General features: G+C 37.9%; 2 protein-coding genes across 3 annotated transcripts in view; one reads left to right on the forward strand and one right to left on the reverse strand.

Annotated features, from left to right (window-relative positions):
* The window catches only part of ELMOD2 (ELMO domain containing 2), a 29,057-nt gene extending 20,738 nt beyond the window's left edge, over window positions 1-8,319 (forward strand). Inside the window, exons 9-10 of the mRNA XM_082652944.1 lie at window positions 281-414; window positions 4,779-8,319. Of these exons, the coding sequence (XP_082509070.1) occupies window positions 281-414; window positions 4,779-4,924 (280 nt within the window). The 3' untranslated portion in view covers window positions 4,925-8,319. The remainder of the gene's footprint in view (window positions 1-280; window positions 415-4,778) is intronic.
* Window positions 8,320-11,840: 3,521 nt separating this feature from the next.
* Window positions 11,841-16,781, reverse strand: part of TBC1D9 (TBC1 domain family member 9) — a gene marked incomplete at its 5' end in the record, with an annotated part of 105,885 nt that continues 100,944 nt past the window's right edge. For both annotated transcript variants that reach the window (XM_082653452.1, XM_082653451.1), the window contains 3 exons: window positions 11,841-13,941; window positions 15,031-15,134; window positions 15,229-15,303. In XM_082653452.1, coding sequence (XP_082509578.1) covers window positions 13,216-13,941; window positions 15,031-15,134; window positions 15,229-15,303 — 905 coding nt within the window. In that variant the 3' untranslated portion in view covers window positions 11,841-13,215. The remainder of the gene's footprint in view (window positions 13,942-15,030; window positions 15,135-15,228; window positions 15,304-16,781) is intronic.

A 16,781-nucleotide genomic window follows, 5' to 3' on the forward strand; every position in this document is an offset into this window, starting at 1 on the left:
GAAATCAATGAGGGTGTATGTAGTACTCTTTTTAATTTTTTTTTAAATGATTTTGGTTTTAGATATTCACGTGGCCAGAGCTTTGTTTTCATATCTTAGATAATATCCAGAAAATCAACAGCCTCTAAAGAACAAAAATTAATATGTAGAAATTTTTGTAAAATCAATACAGTGTTAGAAATGGATCAAAGTTACTTTTTCCTAATTCCTTGCATAATTTAAAATTTACTTTATGAGCTATTTTGGCTAGCTGGGATAACTGGTAATGTTTCTGACATAGGTATTCTTATGCAATAGTTGGAATCAATCTTACAGAGATGGCTTATAGCTTGCTGAAGAGTGAAGCTTTGAAGTTTCACCTCTACAACTTTGTTCCTGGTATACCAACAATGGAACACTTTCACCAGTTTTATTGTGAGTATTGAAATGAGTTAAAAGTAGAAATTTCTAAGAGAATTTTTTAATCCTTAGGAAAGTATTATATATAATACCTTTATCAAATATGTAACTTGTCATTTTACTATTTAGAATCTTTCAAAAACAGGAAGATAATGGAAGATGGGTATCCAAGAGTATCTTGTGCTTCAGTTTATATATTTGCTGATTTAAAAAATTCAGTGAGGCAATTTTTGACATGCATGCAAATGTAGGATTTACACAGTTTTTCTGTTGACATTTGTTTTCCAGTCAACTATAAAGTGAATTTTTCTTCTTGGATACTGGTTAGTGAATGCTGTTGAGTCAAGGACAGATCATTTGGTTGCTCTTGTAAGGAAATTTAAAGGAACCTTTCACACACACACACACACACACACACACACAGACACACACACACCTTTTATTTCAAGGCCAGGTTTTCTTGTGTTAGGTCGGGGTATTAAATAACTGTTCCTAAAGCAGTCATATCACTGCTATTCCATTAACTTTTATTGTGATAGTTGAATGCTGAAGGTTTAATTGAATGAACCCATCTTCTGAAGCTATTGCTCAGAAGCAAAGAATTCAACTCTAGCTTGGCTTCATACTCTATTTTTTCTTGATCTTTTTGTGTCTTTAGATAGGACATAGGAAACTAGCACATAGGAAACTACTTAGATAATAAGTGTCCAAATCATAACGTCTTCAACTCCATTCTTGAAGGAGTCATCCAGGTCTCTCTTTCCCACAACCTCCCGTGTTTACTTACTCCCTAATTCCAGGTTTGTCTACTTCTTAAATTTCTCTTGCACTTGTCTACTTTTTCCTATCCCATTGTAACTGCACGACATCAGTCCTTTGTTACTACGTTACTGTAATAGCCTTTTCCCTAGTTTTTCAGTGATGACCCTCTTCCAAATCTCCACATTGAAGGTATAGTTATTTAAAATGAAAATCTAGTCATTTTCTTTCATCTTGTTGCTGAGGAACTGTTTTTTCCCCCCACCAGTCTGATTTGATTTCCTCTCCTACATCTCTCATTGACTTTGAGCATAGTGCCTAAACTCCTGGGACTTTGCTGACTGCCTCCAGATATTTGTTTTCTGTATGAAATAGATGCTTGTGTAGTGGTGCCTGTTGAACATAAAACAAATATAAAAAGATACAACCAAAAAACTCCCTCCCCCCAATCAAGCATTTTACCATATTTAAATAAATACAGGAGAGTGACAGGTAGGAAAGCAGTACAAAATGACCTCTGTGCAGTATTGTTTTCCCCTGCAGAGGGGTAGCTGGAGCATCTTTGGATACTGTTGCTTCCAGTGCCCTCAACACCAGCATCTCATTTGGCTCCTGACCAGGAAGAGCATCAAAGTAATATGTGAGGTGGAAAAGTCGTTACAGGACCTTCTTAGTTGCCTTGTTTCTATCAGTCCTATCCATGGAGCTGTGGATCATCAGGAAAACAATGAAGCTTATGTTTTTCAAATTTCTTGAAACATTTAAAGCAAACACACACACACGTACGTACATCCACCTTTTACGCAGAAGTTTCCCCCTCAAAATTGATTTTCATACCCTTTACCAATAAAGTTTCATGTCTTAATTAAGGCTCTGCTTTTCTAGGAAGGGGCGTTTTCTGACTAGAAAATAATGTGAAACCTTATTTTTTAAACATACCTACCTTTTTTGGTTGGGGGACTGAGCCCAATTCATTCGTACGAATCAGTTCCAAGATAGTAGTTTCTATCTAAAAGAAAGAACTATATAAAGAGACTAGGTTTCACATTTTTTCTTTCCCCGCGATCTGTGTCCATCTCCCCTTTCCCCCTTTTCTCTCCTGCTATTTTGCTGTTGTGGTTCTCCATGGGCAAGGCGGAAGCAGTGAGTGGTAATTTAGCTCCTTAGCTCTGCTGTCACCTTTTGTACATCTAACGTGTAAGCACACAGTCACTGTCATCCTGGGAAATCACTGACCTTTGGTTTGGTGGTTTCAAAAAAATAACTCCTCAAATTTACAACCAAAAAGTTATGACTAGTAACAGCTTCATTGAGGTATAATTTATATACCATAAAATTTACCTATTTTAAGTGTACAATGCAATGAGTTTTAGTACATTTACTGAGTTGTACAAGCATCACCATAATCCAGTTGTAGAACATTTTTGTCACCCCAGTAAGATCCCTCATACCAGTTTACAGTTAATCCCCGTTCCTGTGGTTCTCCTGTTTTTAATCCCTATGGGAAAACCTCAAGCGTCCCTGCAGCTTTGGTTAGGGGCAGTAGAAGCATACAGGGAATTGTAAGTTTAGAAATTGTTTATGGTGTTTCTCTTGAGTCTGGTGTTCTAAACTCCTAGAGTCAAAAGGGCAGTAGGGGTGCTTTATGGAAACAACTCTTTTCCATCACCTCATGGCAAGCTTTAGGAGTCTTATGCCATGTACGGCCCTGCCAGCATCCTAGAATTTCGGTATCTTGCAGTTTCCTCATGTCTCATTAAATCAACTTAGCCATTACAGTCTCAGTTTTTTGAGTCAGTCTTTTTCTGACACCAGTTTACACTATAACGACCTCACTCTGAAGCAAGAAATTTCTAGTATTTTACTCTTGAGCAGTTTGTTCTAGACTATACAGTCATTTGAATAGGTAATGAAAGCAATTTAAAGGAATGGTAAACAGCTAAAACCTGATAGCCAGAAATACGAAAACAAGTTGTATTCTATAAAATTTAGATGGATGTCTGACTTTTCATACTACCTAGAACATTAATCTCCAACGTTTTTGATTGCACACCCCTATCAGGATACTGGGGGTAGGGTGCTGGAGAACACAGACTCAGTTTATATATGGATGAGTAATTTCTGTAGATGTACTTTTGTGCTAATGTATACACAAAATAAATTTTGAATGAAAGAAAGACTTAAAATATTAGTTAAAAATAGTTATAAGATTACCATTCTCAGCTTGTCTTTTGGGAACAGGAAGCAGATGGTGTCCGTCTGCTCAAAGAGGCCTTATTCTTTGATTTGTCCCATATCCCGGTTGACAAAAATCTGTTTTATCATATATGAAGGGATTAATCTGAAATCTTTCTTCAGTGGACCTTCTTATGAAGTGCTGTTTCAGTGTTGAAGTGTCATGGTTCTTACCTGTTAATGTTTGCTTTATGACTAATGTTTTAAAATTGAATTTACGTTTATTTCATACTAGGCAATTATGATAGCCTAGCCACCCTTTTATGTAAAGTCACTGGCTTTATCCCCCTCCATTTATCTGAAATAAGTCACTTCTATCCCTTCTTGAATAGCTTTTAAGAAGGGGAAATGAGATTCTGGTGGAAACAAAGTCTAATTTACAACATAATAGAGACCGCCTGCAAACTATGTGATTTGGGCAAGTCATTTAACTTCTCTGCACTTCTGTTTCCTCTACAGAAAAATGGGAATAACAGTACTGCATCATAGGATTGCTATGAGAGTGAATGAGCACATGGCGAGGACTATAGAAGCATCTGTTAAATAATTAAATAGATACATTTGGTTGAATCCAAATAGGGTTTAGGAGCGGTTTTAAATTCGCATTTTTTTGTTGTTGTAAATATGTCTGTTTACACATTTATCTGAATTTTTTTTTGCGGTACGCGGGTCTCTCACTGCCGCGGCCTCTCCCGTTGCGGAGCACAGGCTCTGGACGCACAGGCTCAGCGGCCATGGCTCACGGGCCCTGCCGCTCCGCGGCACGTGGGATCCTCCCTGACCGGGACATGAACCTGTGTCCCCTGCATCGGCAGGCGGACTTCCAACCACTGCACCACCAGGGAAGCCCTATCTGAAATATTTTTAACATTTTGAGTGTGAATTTGGCTACTGTAATAAGGATATTGAAAAACAAAAATATTAAGCCTATTTCGAGTTCATGTATTCTTTTCTAAAAGGGAAGGTGCTGATATGATAGTTCATTGAAAAAAGCAGAAATAACTTAGATTTATAAATCAAGTAGAAAACAGCTTTTCTATACTTTATCCATTTTCTTGTACTTTCATTTTCCTGTTTCAGGGGTCTCTGGGGATAACCTTTTTTTCCTATTCTCAAGGTATCTTTTGACAGTCTCTCTTAAATTTGAGGCATTTTGTTGATTTTTTTTGCGACAAAGAGTATATGTACTCTAAGTATCTTATTGAAAGTGATATTTATTTTGAACATACAAAAATATTTCTTATAAAGTTCCTCAGGTTTCTAGTAGTTTAAGATGGTTTCTGATCATTGAATCCTAATATGGATTAGGATATACTTTTAAAATGAGATGGTTGGATGTGATTTCACTGTTGAGCACTGTACTTATGGTTTCTTTTTAACTGCAGGTTATCTTGTGTATGAATTTGACAAGTTTTGGTTTGAAGAAAAGCCAGAAAGTATTATGTATTTCAACGTGTACAGAGAGAAGTTTCATGAAAAGATTAAAGGACTCTTACTGGATTGTAATGTATCACTTACTTTAAAAATATGAATCATCCGTAGTATCTTCTATTTCTACCACATTTTGCACACACAACAGAATTTATATGTTGTAATAGAAATTATCTGATCATTTACACTCCTTATATATAATTTCCTACAAAAATGTTTCAGAAATTCTATTTAAGAAAGCTAGTAGACAATCAGTGTATGTTTACACTTGTTTATACACTGTCCTCCAAAGGTACCTTATCCTTCCAAAGATCCCCTCTGTAGAGTCATGTGAGCTACAGTTTGGAACTTGGGACTTAACCCATTTAGTGTAAAACTACAAATCAGGTATTTTTATTAACTTGATTGATTAAAATGTGTAAAAACCAGTTTTCATGTTTATGTATTGTAGCTATCAAGCTGGTATCTTTTCAGAGCTCCTAAACAAAAAACAGATTTTTTGTTTTTTAGTCTGGAAATGATTGTTTTTTAATTTTCTTTGCCTTATTTTATTTGTAGGTTAATTAACAGAGAGATTCGTTCTTCATGGTTTTCTTTGTTTGCATTTCAATCACACGTCATACCGTTGCCTCATAGGAGCAAAAGGAGCATATAGATAAGTCAGAGACAACGAAGAATTATGGCCTTTTCGGTTTCTCTGATTATGTCATGTAATAGGTAATGAGGGAATGACAGTATTAGTGATTAGCTTTTTTGTTTTTAAATACCACACTGAAATATCACAGTGGAATTTTAAAGCTTAAAGACATTTTCTCATCTTCAGTATTTGCTTTTTATCAGTTAGAGAGAAGAACTTGTAGTTAGTGCTTGGTATGAGGGCCTTTCATGAAGCTTCTCTATGTATGTTTATGTATGTTTATGAAAAGAGATGCATTTGCTAAGAAAATCTTGATTATACTCAAAGAACAGGTGCTATTTCAATAAAGCTGTCTTTGAGTTTTAACAAGAGAAGAACAAAGCTTTTAAACATCTCAGTTAAACATCGTTGGTTTATTTTACTTACTGTTAAGTCTTGCTTCTCTTTGCTTTGACTCCACAGTGTTTCTAGATAACGATGTATGGACTTCGTGGGTATTCATTGAGTTAACAGTCTGTGGGATTCTAAAGTAGCCTAAGGATGATGACTGTGCTTTTTGTATAGCTTTATTCTCCGAAAATCTCAGGAGAGCAGCAAGTGCTGTCAAGGATTATATAGTGATGAGATTCTAACAGGAACGATTTCTTCTCTGTGTGTTATAGACATTTGTACTCATAGCAAAACTAAAAGTTTAAAGATAGGTTCATCTGATTACCAGATTCTCCCTAAATCCTACAGAAAGCAGCCTATTAAACACATAATTTAATCTAAAACATGAGGATAGTTAGCACAGCTTTAAAATGGTATATATCAAGTGTTTAAGGACTGGCTTTTATGTGATACAGCAAGACCGGAAACTTTCAAGTATTTGTTTATGCCTATTGACAAACCTCTCTCTTTAAACTTGCCAAAGAGAAGAGTGGTTAAAAAAAATAAACAATTGGAAAATAACAGATGCAGTGTTGTCTAGCACATACATTAAAAGTGCATGCATTAAAATTCTTTTCTCAACAAGATAAAACTTAAAAATTGGGCTCATTTTATTATAATAGTGGCAAAACGCTTTTCAGTATTATAGGAATTTTAAAACTGGTTTCTTATAGGAGACTTCTCAACCTTGGGAGTATCTTAACTTCTTTAAATGTTTTCTATGCTTTATCATCCAGCCAGAGCTCTGTGAGATAAGGATCAGGTATTAACCATTAAAGTTCATTTTATCAAGGTGTTTACCATTACATGGAAAGCAATTGTTAGTCTTTTAGTTTTAGAAAATGTTTACCTTTATAGTTTCATCTTTTAACAGATGAGGTCTTGAACTGATTTAAACCTTTGTCTGTATGCTTAATAAAAGAATGATTCAAGTATGGAAGAGGAAACTTTTCAAGTAATTAAGTTTTTCCCCTTCTAGGGAGTAAAACAAACTTTTTAATAATGTTTTTAAAATGTTATTAGAAACTTTGTTCAATAATATATTATTTAAGTCCACCTCTGTTTGTATAATGCATTGTTCTGTTTTTGCTTAAAATAATCTGTAACCATTTCAGATAATTCTGTAGCAAATTGGTCTAAAAGCCACCAACAGATTCTGAGGTTTGCTAGTTTGAAAGCCAAGCTAAGTGTCATCAGTTGTAAATTAGAATGTAACATGAGCCTTCTGACTTTCATGTGATAATGACATACATGAAAAGAAAAATATGATAATTGTGTCTGCCTTCCTACTTTTCCTTGCTTTCAACATATGTATGTTAGAATTTTAGGTAGTCTGAAAATCCGTATTTAGAATCTTACCTGTTTCTATAATAATAAAATACCAAAGTAGTGATAGAATTGAAGTAGCAGGAAAATTGTTTGTTTTAGCATCAAAAAAGTGAATCAGTGCTGAAATGAATTTTTGTATGTGCCAGATTGAAGAGTGAACCAGTGATAAGAATAGTCTAAAAATATAATTAAAATGATTGCAGTTTAAATATGTTCTGAAAGACAATCTCTAAAGAATTGAGAGAAATCAGGGGATATCAGCGAACCTAGACCACCCCTTTCTATATATAAATATGGTGATATAGTTAGATATAAAAATCAGTGTCTTACTGGCACCATTTGCAATTTAGAAAACAGAATCTTTTTCTTAAAAATGCCCGTCCTGATTTTTTTCTATTTTAAGAGCAACTTGGATTTGTATGTATTTTTCTATGCGAAATACATGTACTCTTCATTTTTATTCCAGTGTTCGTAATTGTTTATGTGCTGTTTCTCCCCTTTGCATTCAGTGAAATAGAACTTGGTCAAAGATTTGCCCTAAGGAGAGAAGCATTACATGAGTGTGAAAGTGGAGTGCTCATTGCCAGAGCAAGAGATTACATGTTATCTTGGCACAGAAGAGAAGAAATTGGAGGGCAATAATGTTTATTATCCTTCTTGAATTAATGATTGGGGACCAGCAGCTCTTTTCTCAGGATAAATGGTCCACCCAACTTCTGGGGAGGCTTAGTTTCCATTTCATATTTATGAACCTCTCCACAGAGTAATTTTTTTTTAATGAAGATTAAGGGAATTGGTAAAAATCTGAGAAAAATCGTGAGTGAGTTGTTTTTTTTTTTTTTTTCCTGGCTTCACCTTTCGATAAGAAAAATGTTAAATGTAGTGCAGGTAAGACCCAACTACTGCATTACTGTTATAGGGCGAGTCTATGTTTTTGTTAAACAAAGTATTCAAAAAATATTTAAGCAGTAGCTTTCCCTGGGGGAAAGAGTGCTGGTTGGCAACTTAAAGAAATAGATTTTTGTCTACTTTGGATAAAGCAATTAACTTCTTATGTGAAAGCAATAGTTGAAATGCGATGTCATTTTGTTTGGAATGTTGTGAGCAAATAAAAACATGTTGAAATTGTTATAAGCCTTTCTGTTAATACTTCTCGCTTCCCATCTTCCTCATCCCTTATTTAAGTCATTTATGTTCATGAAATAATACTTTTCTTATTTAATCCTTTAATCATGTTCCTATAGAGTAAATCAGAATATACAGAAATTTTTTTTTATTTTTGTGACTTTAACTCATCCACTAATTACCTATTTAAGATGTTATTGGATAAGAACAATTGATTATGAGACCAGAAAAGAAGCTACCATCCCCACCTCACCCCCGTTCTTAGAAAGGATAGGAATAATTCATACTTTGCTGCAATATGTTTTTCTTAGCTTCACAGTGTATCATAGATCTATTTTTATATTAATACATAGCTTCCATATTTTTTTACAGCTGCAAATCATTCCTCTGTGTGTGTGTGTGCATGCTCATTAAAGTTAGTAATTATAGCTTTAAATGTATATATTAGAAAAGAAGTGCTTAAAAATTAAAGACAAAACAATCATCTCAAGGAGTTTGATGAAGAAGTACGAAACAAACGTAAAGAAAATAGAGAAGGAAATATTAAAGACAAGAGCTTAGATGCATAGAAAAGAAATCATGCATACAATAGGATCAACAAAAATAAAATGTTTGAAAAGAACAATATTGATAAATCTTGGTGACGCAAATAAACAATAAAAAAGAAAGCAAATAATAAATACTGTCAAGATATGAAACATCACTACAGATCCTACAGATATTGAAAAGAAAATATATTGAGTAACCTTGTCAAAATTATGAAAATTAGATGAAATATAACTATTTCTAGAAAAATACAACTTACCAAAACAAAACTATCCAAGAACAAATAGGGAAGCAAAAAGTCCTAGAGCTATAAAATGGGTTCGGCAGCTAAAAACCTTTCCACTAAAAAACCTGCAGTTTTATATGGCTCTCACCAGTGAGTTAACACATTTAAAAATAAAATAATGTTAGTTTTCACAAACTCATCCAGATAATTTAGAGTGTACACTCTGCAATTCATCAGACTATCATGTGAAGATCTTAATAGATGTAGAAAAAGCATTTGATAAAAATTCAACATCCATTCATGTTAAAAACTTTTACCAAATGAGAAATAGAAAGGGTTTACCTTAATTTTGTAAAATGCATCTTTATCAAATAAACTATAGCAAATATACTTAATTGTAAAACATTGGGATCAGAATTAAGAAGGGATGTCCTCTGTCACCACTTGTATCTGTCATTTTATTGCCACAATAACAATGTACAACAACCAACCACAAAAAAAATCTCAGTGGCATACAAAAACAATTTCCTCCTCACACAGGGGTAGGCTAGCCAGGCAGTTTTGCTAATCTCAGCTGGATTCAGCTGGCCTTAAATTGGGGCCATGGTTTCAGTTCCGGTCAGCTCCATGTGACTAATTCATCTGAGGTCAGTGGGCTACCTGAGGCATGCTCTTTTCATGGTGTGGCAGAAGCACAAGAATAAACCCAATTGCTCAAACACATTCAAGCCTTTGCTCACATCATGTATACTAGCATTCCCTTAGTTGTGGCAGGTCACATGGTCAAGTCCAACATCAATAGAGCGGGGAAATGTACTCTATTAAGAAGGGATAAGGAGCAAATCATTCAAGTTGTTACAGCAAATAAATTCAAAACTGCTAGAGGTCCCACCTACTGCAGGAAAACAAGTGGATGGAAAGAAAAGTTATTGCTTATAAATGATATGAATGTGTACATAGAACATCTAAAAGAATTGGTGGTTGGGTATTCAGGGCAGGGATGAGGAATTTGTTGTCAATAGTGATCACATGTTGAGGGTGAGGGATTCTGGCTAAACCAATTTAGCAGGATTCTGGCTAAAACTGGGCTCTTGAGGACATGCCCAAGGACAGGACCTAGTAGAGAAAACTCAGAGGAGCCCGACTAAAGTTTGGTAGCGACTTGTCACTACTGCCCATTGGCTGACCAGGATCCCAGCAAGTGAAGTTCTATGTTTTCTACCTTCTTGAAAAAAACATGCTACTCTAAGTTCGTGCTTTGTCTTAGTTTGGGTTCTCCCAGAGTCAGGCCTTGAGACAAAGATTTGTAATTCATTCAGGAAGTGATCCCAGGAAATACGGGGGTAAGAGAGTGGGGAACAGAGAGAGGGACTTGAAGTCATCCCATAAATGGTTTTAGAGGTAAGCAAAATAGCTCTGTAACTGGATTTTGATCGCTCAGAGGTATTCCACCTGACGTTGAGGGGCCTGAGATATTCACCGCCAACTCCCATCAATTATTGGTCCAGGGCTGCTCTCGGGGGGGGGGGGGGGAGGTGTTATTTTCCCTGTTCTTCTAGTGTGCCATGCACAGGTGGGCAGATATGTCTCTGGTGGCCAGAAGAAGACCCTAAAACGTACAGGTGCTGACAGGACAATAGGAAGTCAGGCCAGCATCACTAAAGTGGTCAGAGCCGAGTGAGCCGGGCTGGATATTAGGACATCTGCTACAAGACACTTTACAGTTAACAACTGGGGGGAAATAAGCAGGAGGGAAACCTCAGAAGTCAACGGGGGAGAAACACAGCAGTAAATGTAATGTGGAGCTGATTATGATGCCTGACAGCAGAAGGCACTGACAAGACGGTCTCAGAGACTGAGCTGGAAAGAATCAACTCAAAGGCTCAGGGCTCCTCCATAGGTAGCCTTTCGAAGCAAACGGACTAGAACCTGCTGTTATATAGTATATTGACACTGTGACAGAAACACTATGAGGTGCTGGAACAAATAAGGACAGTATTATGACAGAGTGTCAACAGGAACATATACTCTCAGGGTGATGCGCTGTTCAGTTATAATCCCGTTCTCAGTGCTAATGGAAAATTCTGGCTCCTCTCATTTATCTAGGGCTACACATTTAAATACATGTTCATTCCCCTCGCAAACCCATCTTTAATTCTGGAGGTGAGAGAGAGTATCAGACTCTACAGAGTTATTTCTTGAGGCATCTTTAAGTGATAGAATAATGGAATAATGTATAACCATCTAAGAGTCGAATCAAATGAATGACTACTCAAATACATACCAAATGGTGTTACCGTGTACTAATCAGGGTTAAACAGAGGTATTTTCACCCTTTTATCACTTATGTAGGATAAGTTAAATGATTAGATGACTGACAATGATTCTCTTCCTTATTTTACATTCATATGCACATCACTATGTAGTGTATTTCTGTATTTCTTTTCTTTTCTTTTTTTTTTTGGCTATGCTGCAGGCTTTCGGGATCTTAGTTCCCTGACCAGGGATTGAACCTGGGCCCCCAGCAGTGAGAGCGCCGAATCCTGACCACTGGACCGCCCGGGGAATTCCCCATACTGTATTTCTTACCTCAAAATATTTGCCTACAAAAATTTGTTACCTAAGTCAAAATGGTTGCCTAACATAATTTCCCCTGCTACGTTGTCAAAAGAATAATGTTATCACCTTAGACAGGAACTCAAGCACTGAGATAAAAGCCACATCTGAGTATCGGATGTATTTTATTTGTTCACATTTATCCTACTTGAGGTTAACACTACTTCATTGGACAGTTTAAAAAATCATTCTGTAAACAAAATAAAAAACAGCAGCAACAGCTAAAATAAAGACCAATGGCTACTAAAATAAAGGAATGCATTGGAAGGAGTATTCTGCATAAGCAAAGAAAACGTGACCATGATTATGAATTCAACAATAAGAGAAAAAAAACTCCAACATCTGTAAACGACAAAACTATAATAGGAATAAAAAAGAAGCAACAATACAAAGTGCAGGTGCGATAGTTTTCATTTCCAAGTCCATTCAGGAAATAGAGCATACTATTCTTTTATATAAAGTGACAAGTTCCGCTTTAAACATTCAGTTACGTTATCTTGCAGGTTGTTTTTTCAATTTACATTATCTCTACTTTACATGGATTTAACTGGAAAGATGGTCATATGTGATACATGGTATAATTTCTTGAACCTACGAAGAGTACAGAAATGGTAAAGTTCATTGTTTTACTTTTTGCTTCATTTGCAATGAGTAACAAGAAGCTGAAAATCTAGTATGAGAAGCATCAGTATTTTTACTCCCCCCCCAAAAAAATCCTGAGCCCTCAAATCATTTCTGTTGCCACTTTCAGATTCTCTGTAACAAAAGACTGTTCATTTCCCCTGAATTCTGGCCAGCTGACTTAAATCATCAGTTCTGTAAATGCAAAATTGGCCTGGTATTTGTCCAAATTGATCAGATAGAGGTGTTATTCCGGCATCACATAAAAATCACTCACACTTTCATAATTGCTTAGAACCTCAAAAGGGAACATCTGTGAAACATGATTTTTGAATAGAGGACTTTTATGAAATATATTTCAAATCTTAAAAAATAGTTTTAATGCTCCCTAAAAGTGGTATAGGATTTACCCCAGCTGACAGTGCCTATTCCATTTAAGAACATTCTGTGTTTGTGGCATTCTACTTTCCTTAACAGCTCTAATTTTATTTAAAAAGCCCCAATACACGTCTGCCGCCTTATTTAGTGTTAAACAGCACTATGTATACAGCTCAACAGCAAGATTAAGAAGTTATAAATACACACATATCACGGACAGAGTCATCTTTCTTTCGGAATTCATTGAATAAAACCGTATTCTGGTAAATCCCCCTCCCCCGACAAGAGAGTGAACTGTGCCTACATCGAGGTGTTTAAGTACTCCTCCAACAGCTTTCATTGTATTATATTATGAAAACACTAGGCTTTAAGCCGGGTACTAATAAATATTTAATTTAAAAGGAAGAAAGAAACCCCAACACAGAACATAAAAAAGACCCTCCCCCCGCCCCCGGCCTGCGTGTCCCTACAGAAGGCGCGGGATTCACCCGGACATGGCCGAGATCTCGTAGTCACTGGCCGAGGTGAGGGGCTTGCCCATCATCCGGATGTTTTTTGCACTGGTGATTCGGGCCATCATGCAAACGGGCTTGTCAAAGTACTTCACTAGGGCAGGTTCTGTCAGGAGGGAGGCCAGGAACTGCTCGAAGGTGATGGCCCAGTCCCGGTCCAGGCTGGTGCTCCGGGGCAGCGCCGCTGTGCCCTGGCCGCTGCGCACCAGCACCGTGTCCTCACCGATGTCCTCGCAGTGCAGCTTGTCCTCCTCGTGGGAGCCGGCACTCAGCACCGAGTACGAGGACATGGAGCTGTCGTCCTTGGTGTCGTCGTCGGAGATGAGCATGGAGGAGCAGGCCCCGTGGTCCCGGGGCGAGGAGTCCTCTAGCTTGATGTCCTCCATCTGTCCCCCCAGGGAGTGTTCCTCGCCGTCCCCCGCCAAGCTGGCCGGGAGGGGCTCCACGGGGTCCGGCGCGTAAGGCTGGCCCGGCCCTTTGTTGGGGAAGAGCATGCCGCCGGGGAGGCCCTGGTTGCCGGGTGGCCCGCCACCTCCGCTCCCGCCCTCCTTGGTGGGCTGGGTAGTGAAGAGCTTGCCCACTTCCCCGATCTCCAGCAGGAGGCTGGTCACCGCCGCCGTGGCGTGGTACAGCTCCTGCTCGTTGGGGTCCTCGCTGAACATGTTATACATCGTCTTACACAGCTCGATAAACTGCTCCTGCAAAGTGATGGAGGGAAAACACAAGCATGTGGCCACCTCATGAGGAGCACGGAGGCAGGACCCAAGTGGACTGCAAAGCCATTTAATATCAGGACTCCTACAAGATCCCGGAAGAGTCCTACCGTAGGGTGGATGGATGTGTAGTTTAAAGTCTCTTTCAATGCTTCCTTTTTTTAAACTGGGAAAACTTCTAACATCCATGAAAGCAGAAAGAATGAAATAATACGCCTTTATAATAGTACCTATCATTCTAGAGTCAAGAAGGACCACGGGGACCTCCCTGGTGGTCCAGTGAGTAAGACTCTGCGCTCCCAATGCAGGGGGCCTGGGTTCCATCCCTGGTCGGGGAAGTAGATCCCATATGCATGGCAACTAAGAGCCTGCGTGCCGCAATGAAGATCCCACGTGTCGCAACTAAGACCCGGCGCAGCCAAAATAAATAAGTAAATATTAAAAAAAAAAAAAGAAGAAGGACCATGTTATACAAATGTTTCACTAACTGTTTTATCCTTTCTTGCAGTATCTTAAGTAAATCGCAGATCTCACCTCATCTCATATCTACACACTACAGCAGGCAGCCCAATGTTTCCAAGGTCAGGTCAGCTCCAATCCCCTCTCCCATGACACATCTGCTGGTGTCCACGGACGGAAGTCATGCCTCCCACCCCCACCAGGATGATTTATCTGTTCTTCTGTTAGAAAACAGCATTTGCATCCTGTATTTTAGTTATTTATATTGTTTTATCGCCCTCATTACATTTCAGCTGTTTAGGAAAAAAATATGTCAGACACCTTTATAGCTGAGCACAGTGGTTTGAAAACAGCATGAGCTTGTCTTCCGAGTATCCGAGGGTATTTTTAAAGATTGGGATGAGAATGCATGTATTCTCAAATTTGAATATTTCATGGTTCACATATTCTCTGAGGAGGTCATTTTCTCACAACAGAGCATACTTTTAATGCACAAAATAGATCCAAACAGGTACTACTTAAGCGCCTTGAGGAGTACTTATTCTACGTTTATCTATGACTAGAAAACAGAGCGTCAAGGTTTGAAATGCATGAACTACACTGTTCGGTACTCACCTGATTCAATTTGGGTAAATCCTTTGCATTCTTTGATCTGGATTTATTTTCTGGAGTCCAGAGTCTCAGATAATTACGATTTTCTTGAGAATTTGCCCTCTTCCCTAAAACCCAAATGCCGAGAAATAAGTGTTCAAAGGTCAAGAAGCAACTGTTGAACCAGCAGTAAGGGAAACACAGAGAAGAGAAAGTCTGTACCTCTGTCGGGCTTTAGACTCACTGTAACAAAGCCATCGTCTGCACTGTGTTTGCTCCTGCTGTCCAATCCAACCACTACCAGGAAAGATTCAGAAGAAAAAAAGGAGAATGTTACATGATAAACCCATAGGTTGAGCAGGTGTAGTAGAAAACAGAAAAACCTCTAGGTAGAGTTGCCTAACACAGCAAAACAAAACAAAACCCCAGCACATAAATAATTAGGTAAACAACAAGTAGTTTTTTAAAGTGTGAGTTCCCACATATCACATGGGACATACTCACGCTAAGCAAATTATTTTTTGTCCACCTCAAATTCAGATTTTACTGGGTGTCTCATATTTGATCTGACAACTGAGTGTTGCCTGCCAGGTCAGTAAACAAAGGATGTTGCAGCCATCAAGCCAGCAGCACTGCAGCTGCCCCCAACTGTGCCATCTCCACCCTGCGGGGATTCAGGATGGAGAAAAATAGGATACTGGCCCTAGATAGCTAAGGTGCATATCAAAGGAATGATTTCAGTAAGCCCAGACTCTTGCATCTTCCCATACACAGAAAAGCACTAAATTCATTAACTTGAGATATCTGGTTTCTTTAATTAACACTAATCTTTTGATATTCCCACTACCTGTTTTTTTTTTTTGCGAAAAAAATCTTATATATCCTGGCTCTCCTCCCTTATTTCTTCAGAGCAGTTCCTCTGAGCTATGCGTGAGGCTGCCTCCTGGGCTTAAGTCCTCGGTATGTCTGCCGAATAAAACGTAATTCTCAACTTTTAGGTAGTGCTTTTTTTTTTTTTTTTTTTTTTTACAATCGAAAAACTCTATCTCTAGGTGAAAGGTTCCCCAAGAATCCTTTTTCACAAGCAGGGCTCGGTGTATAAATAGGAATTAAAGGAATGATGTCATGTGGTGTTCAGTACTTAAAAAATGGTGGTGCCGGCCCCAGTGAATGCTGATTTCCCTCCTCTGTTACATTATCATCTTAACTTTGTATACATGAGATTGACCTGTCAGGCTCTGCAAAAGATCAAGAACTCACTTTTTAAAAAGAAACTGACGTCTATGTTGATAAAAGAAAACAAATGTCATGTGCTACTAAATTCCTTCAGATTCATAATCTGGCATTTTTTGACTTTCAAGAAAACAACTTATAATTGTTTTCTTCTTTCTTCTTAAAACAGGACATCCCAGGGCTTCAAAAGGGAGAGGTGTACTATCCCCCCAGTTTCCCATTCAGTTTGTCAGCTGTAAGAATGCATCCCAAGCACTTCCTCAGCCATACAAAAGGAGGCTGGTTTGCCGCATACGTAACCTTTACATATTTAGTGCCAAATTAAAACCTCAGCAGCTTTTAAGACAGACTGAGGACAATGAACTATATATGCCGTGGAGAAAGTCCTCTCCTCTTAATGTTGAACTAGCTTTAGGGAACAAGTAGATAGTCCAAAATGTTATGGTAAGCCCCATGCAATGGATATTATACAGCCAATTAAAAACCATGCTTTCAGAGAGTGTAAATGACATCGCAATAGGCTCACTGGATTTTAAGTGAAA

Source organism: Grampus griseus, assembly GCF_964374135.1.
Source record: "Grampus griseus genome assembly, chromosome: 4".
Classification (NCBI taxonomy): Eukaryota; Metazoa; Chordata; class Mammalia; order Artiodactyla; family Delphinidae; genus Grampus; species Grampus griseus.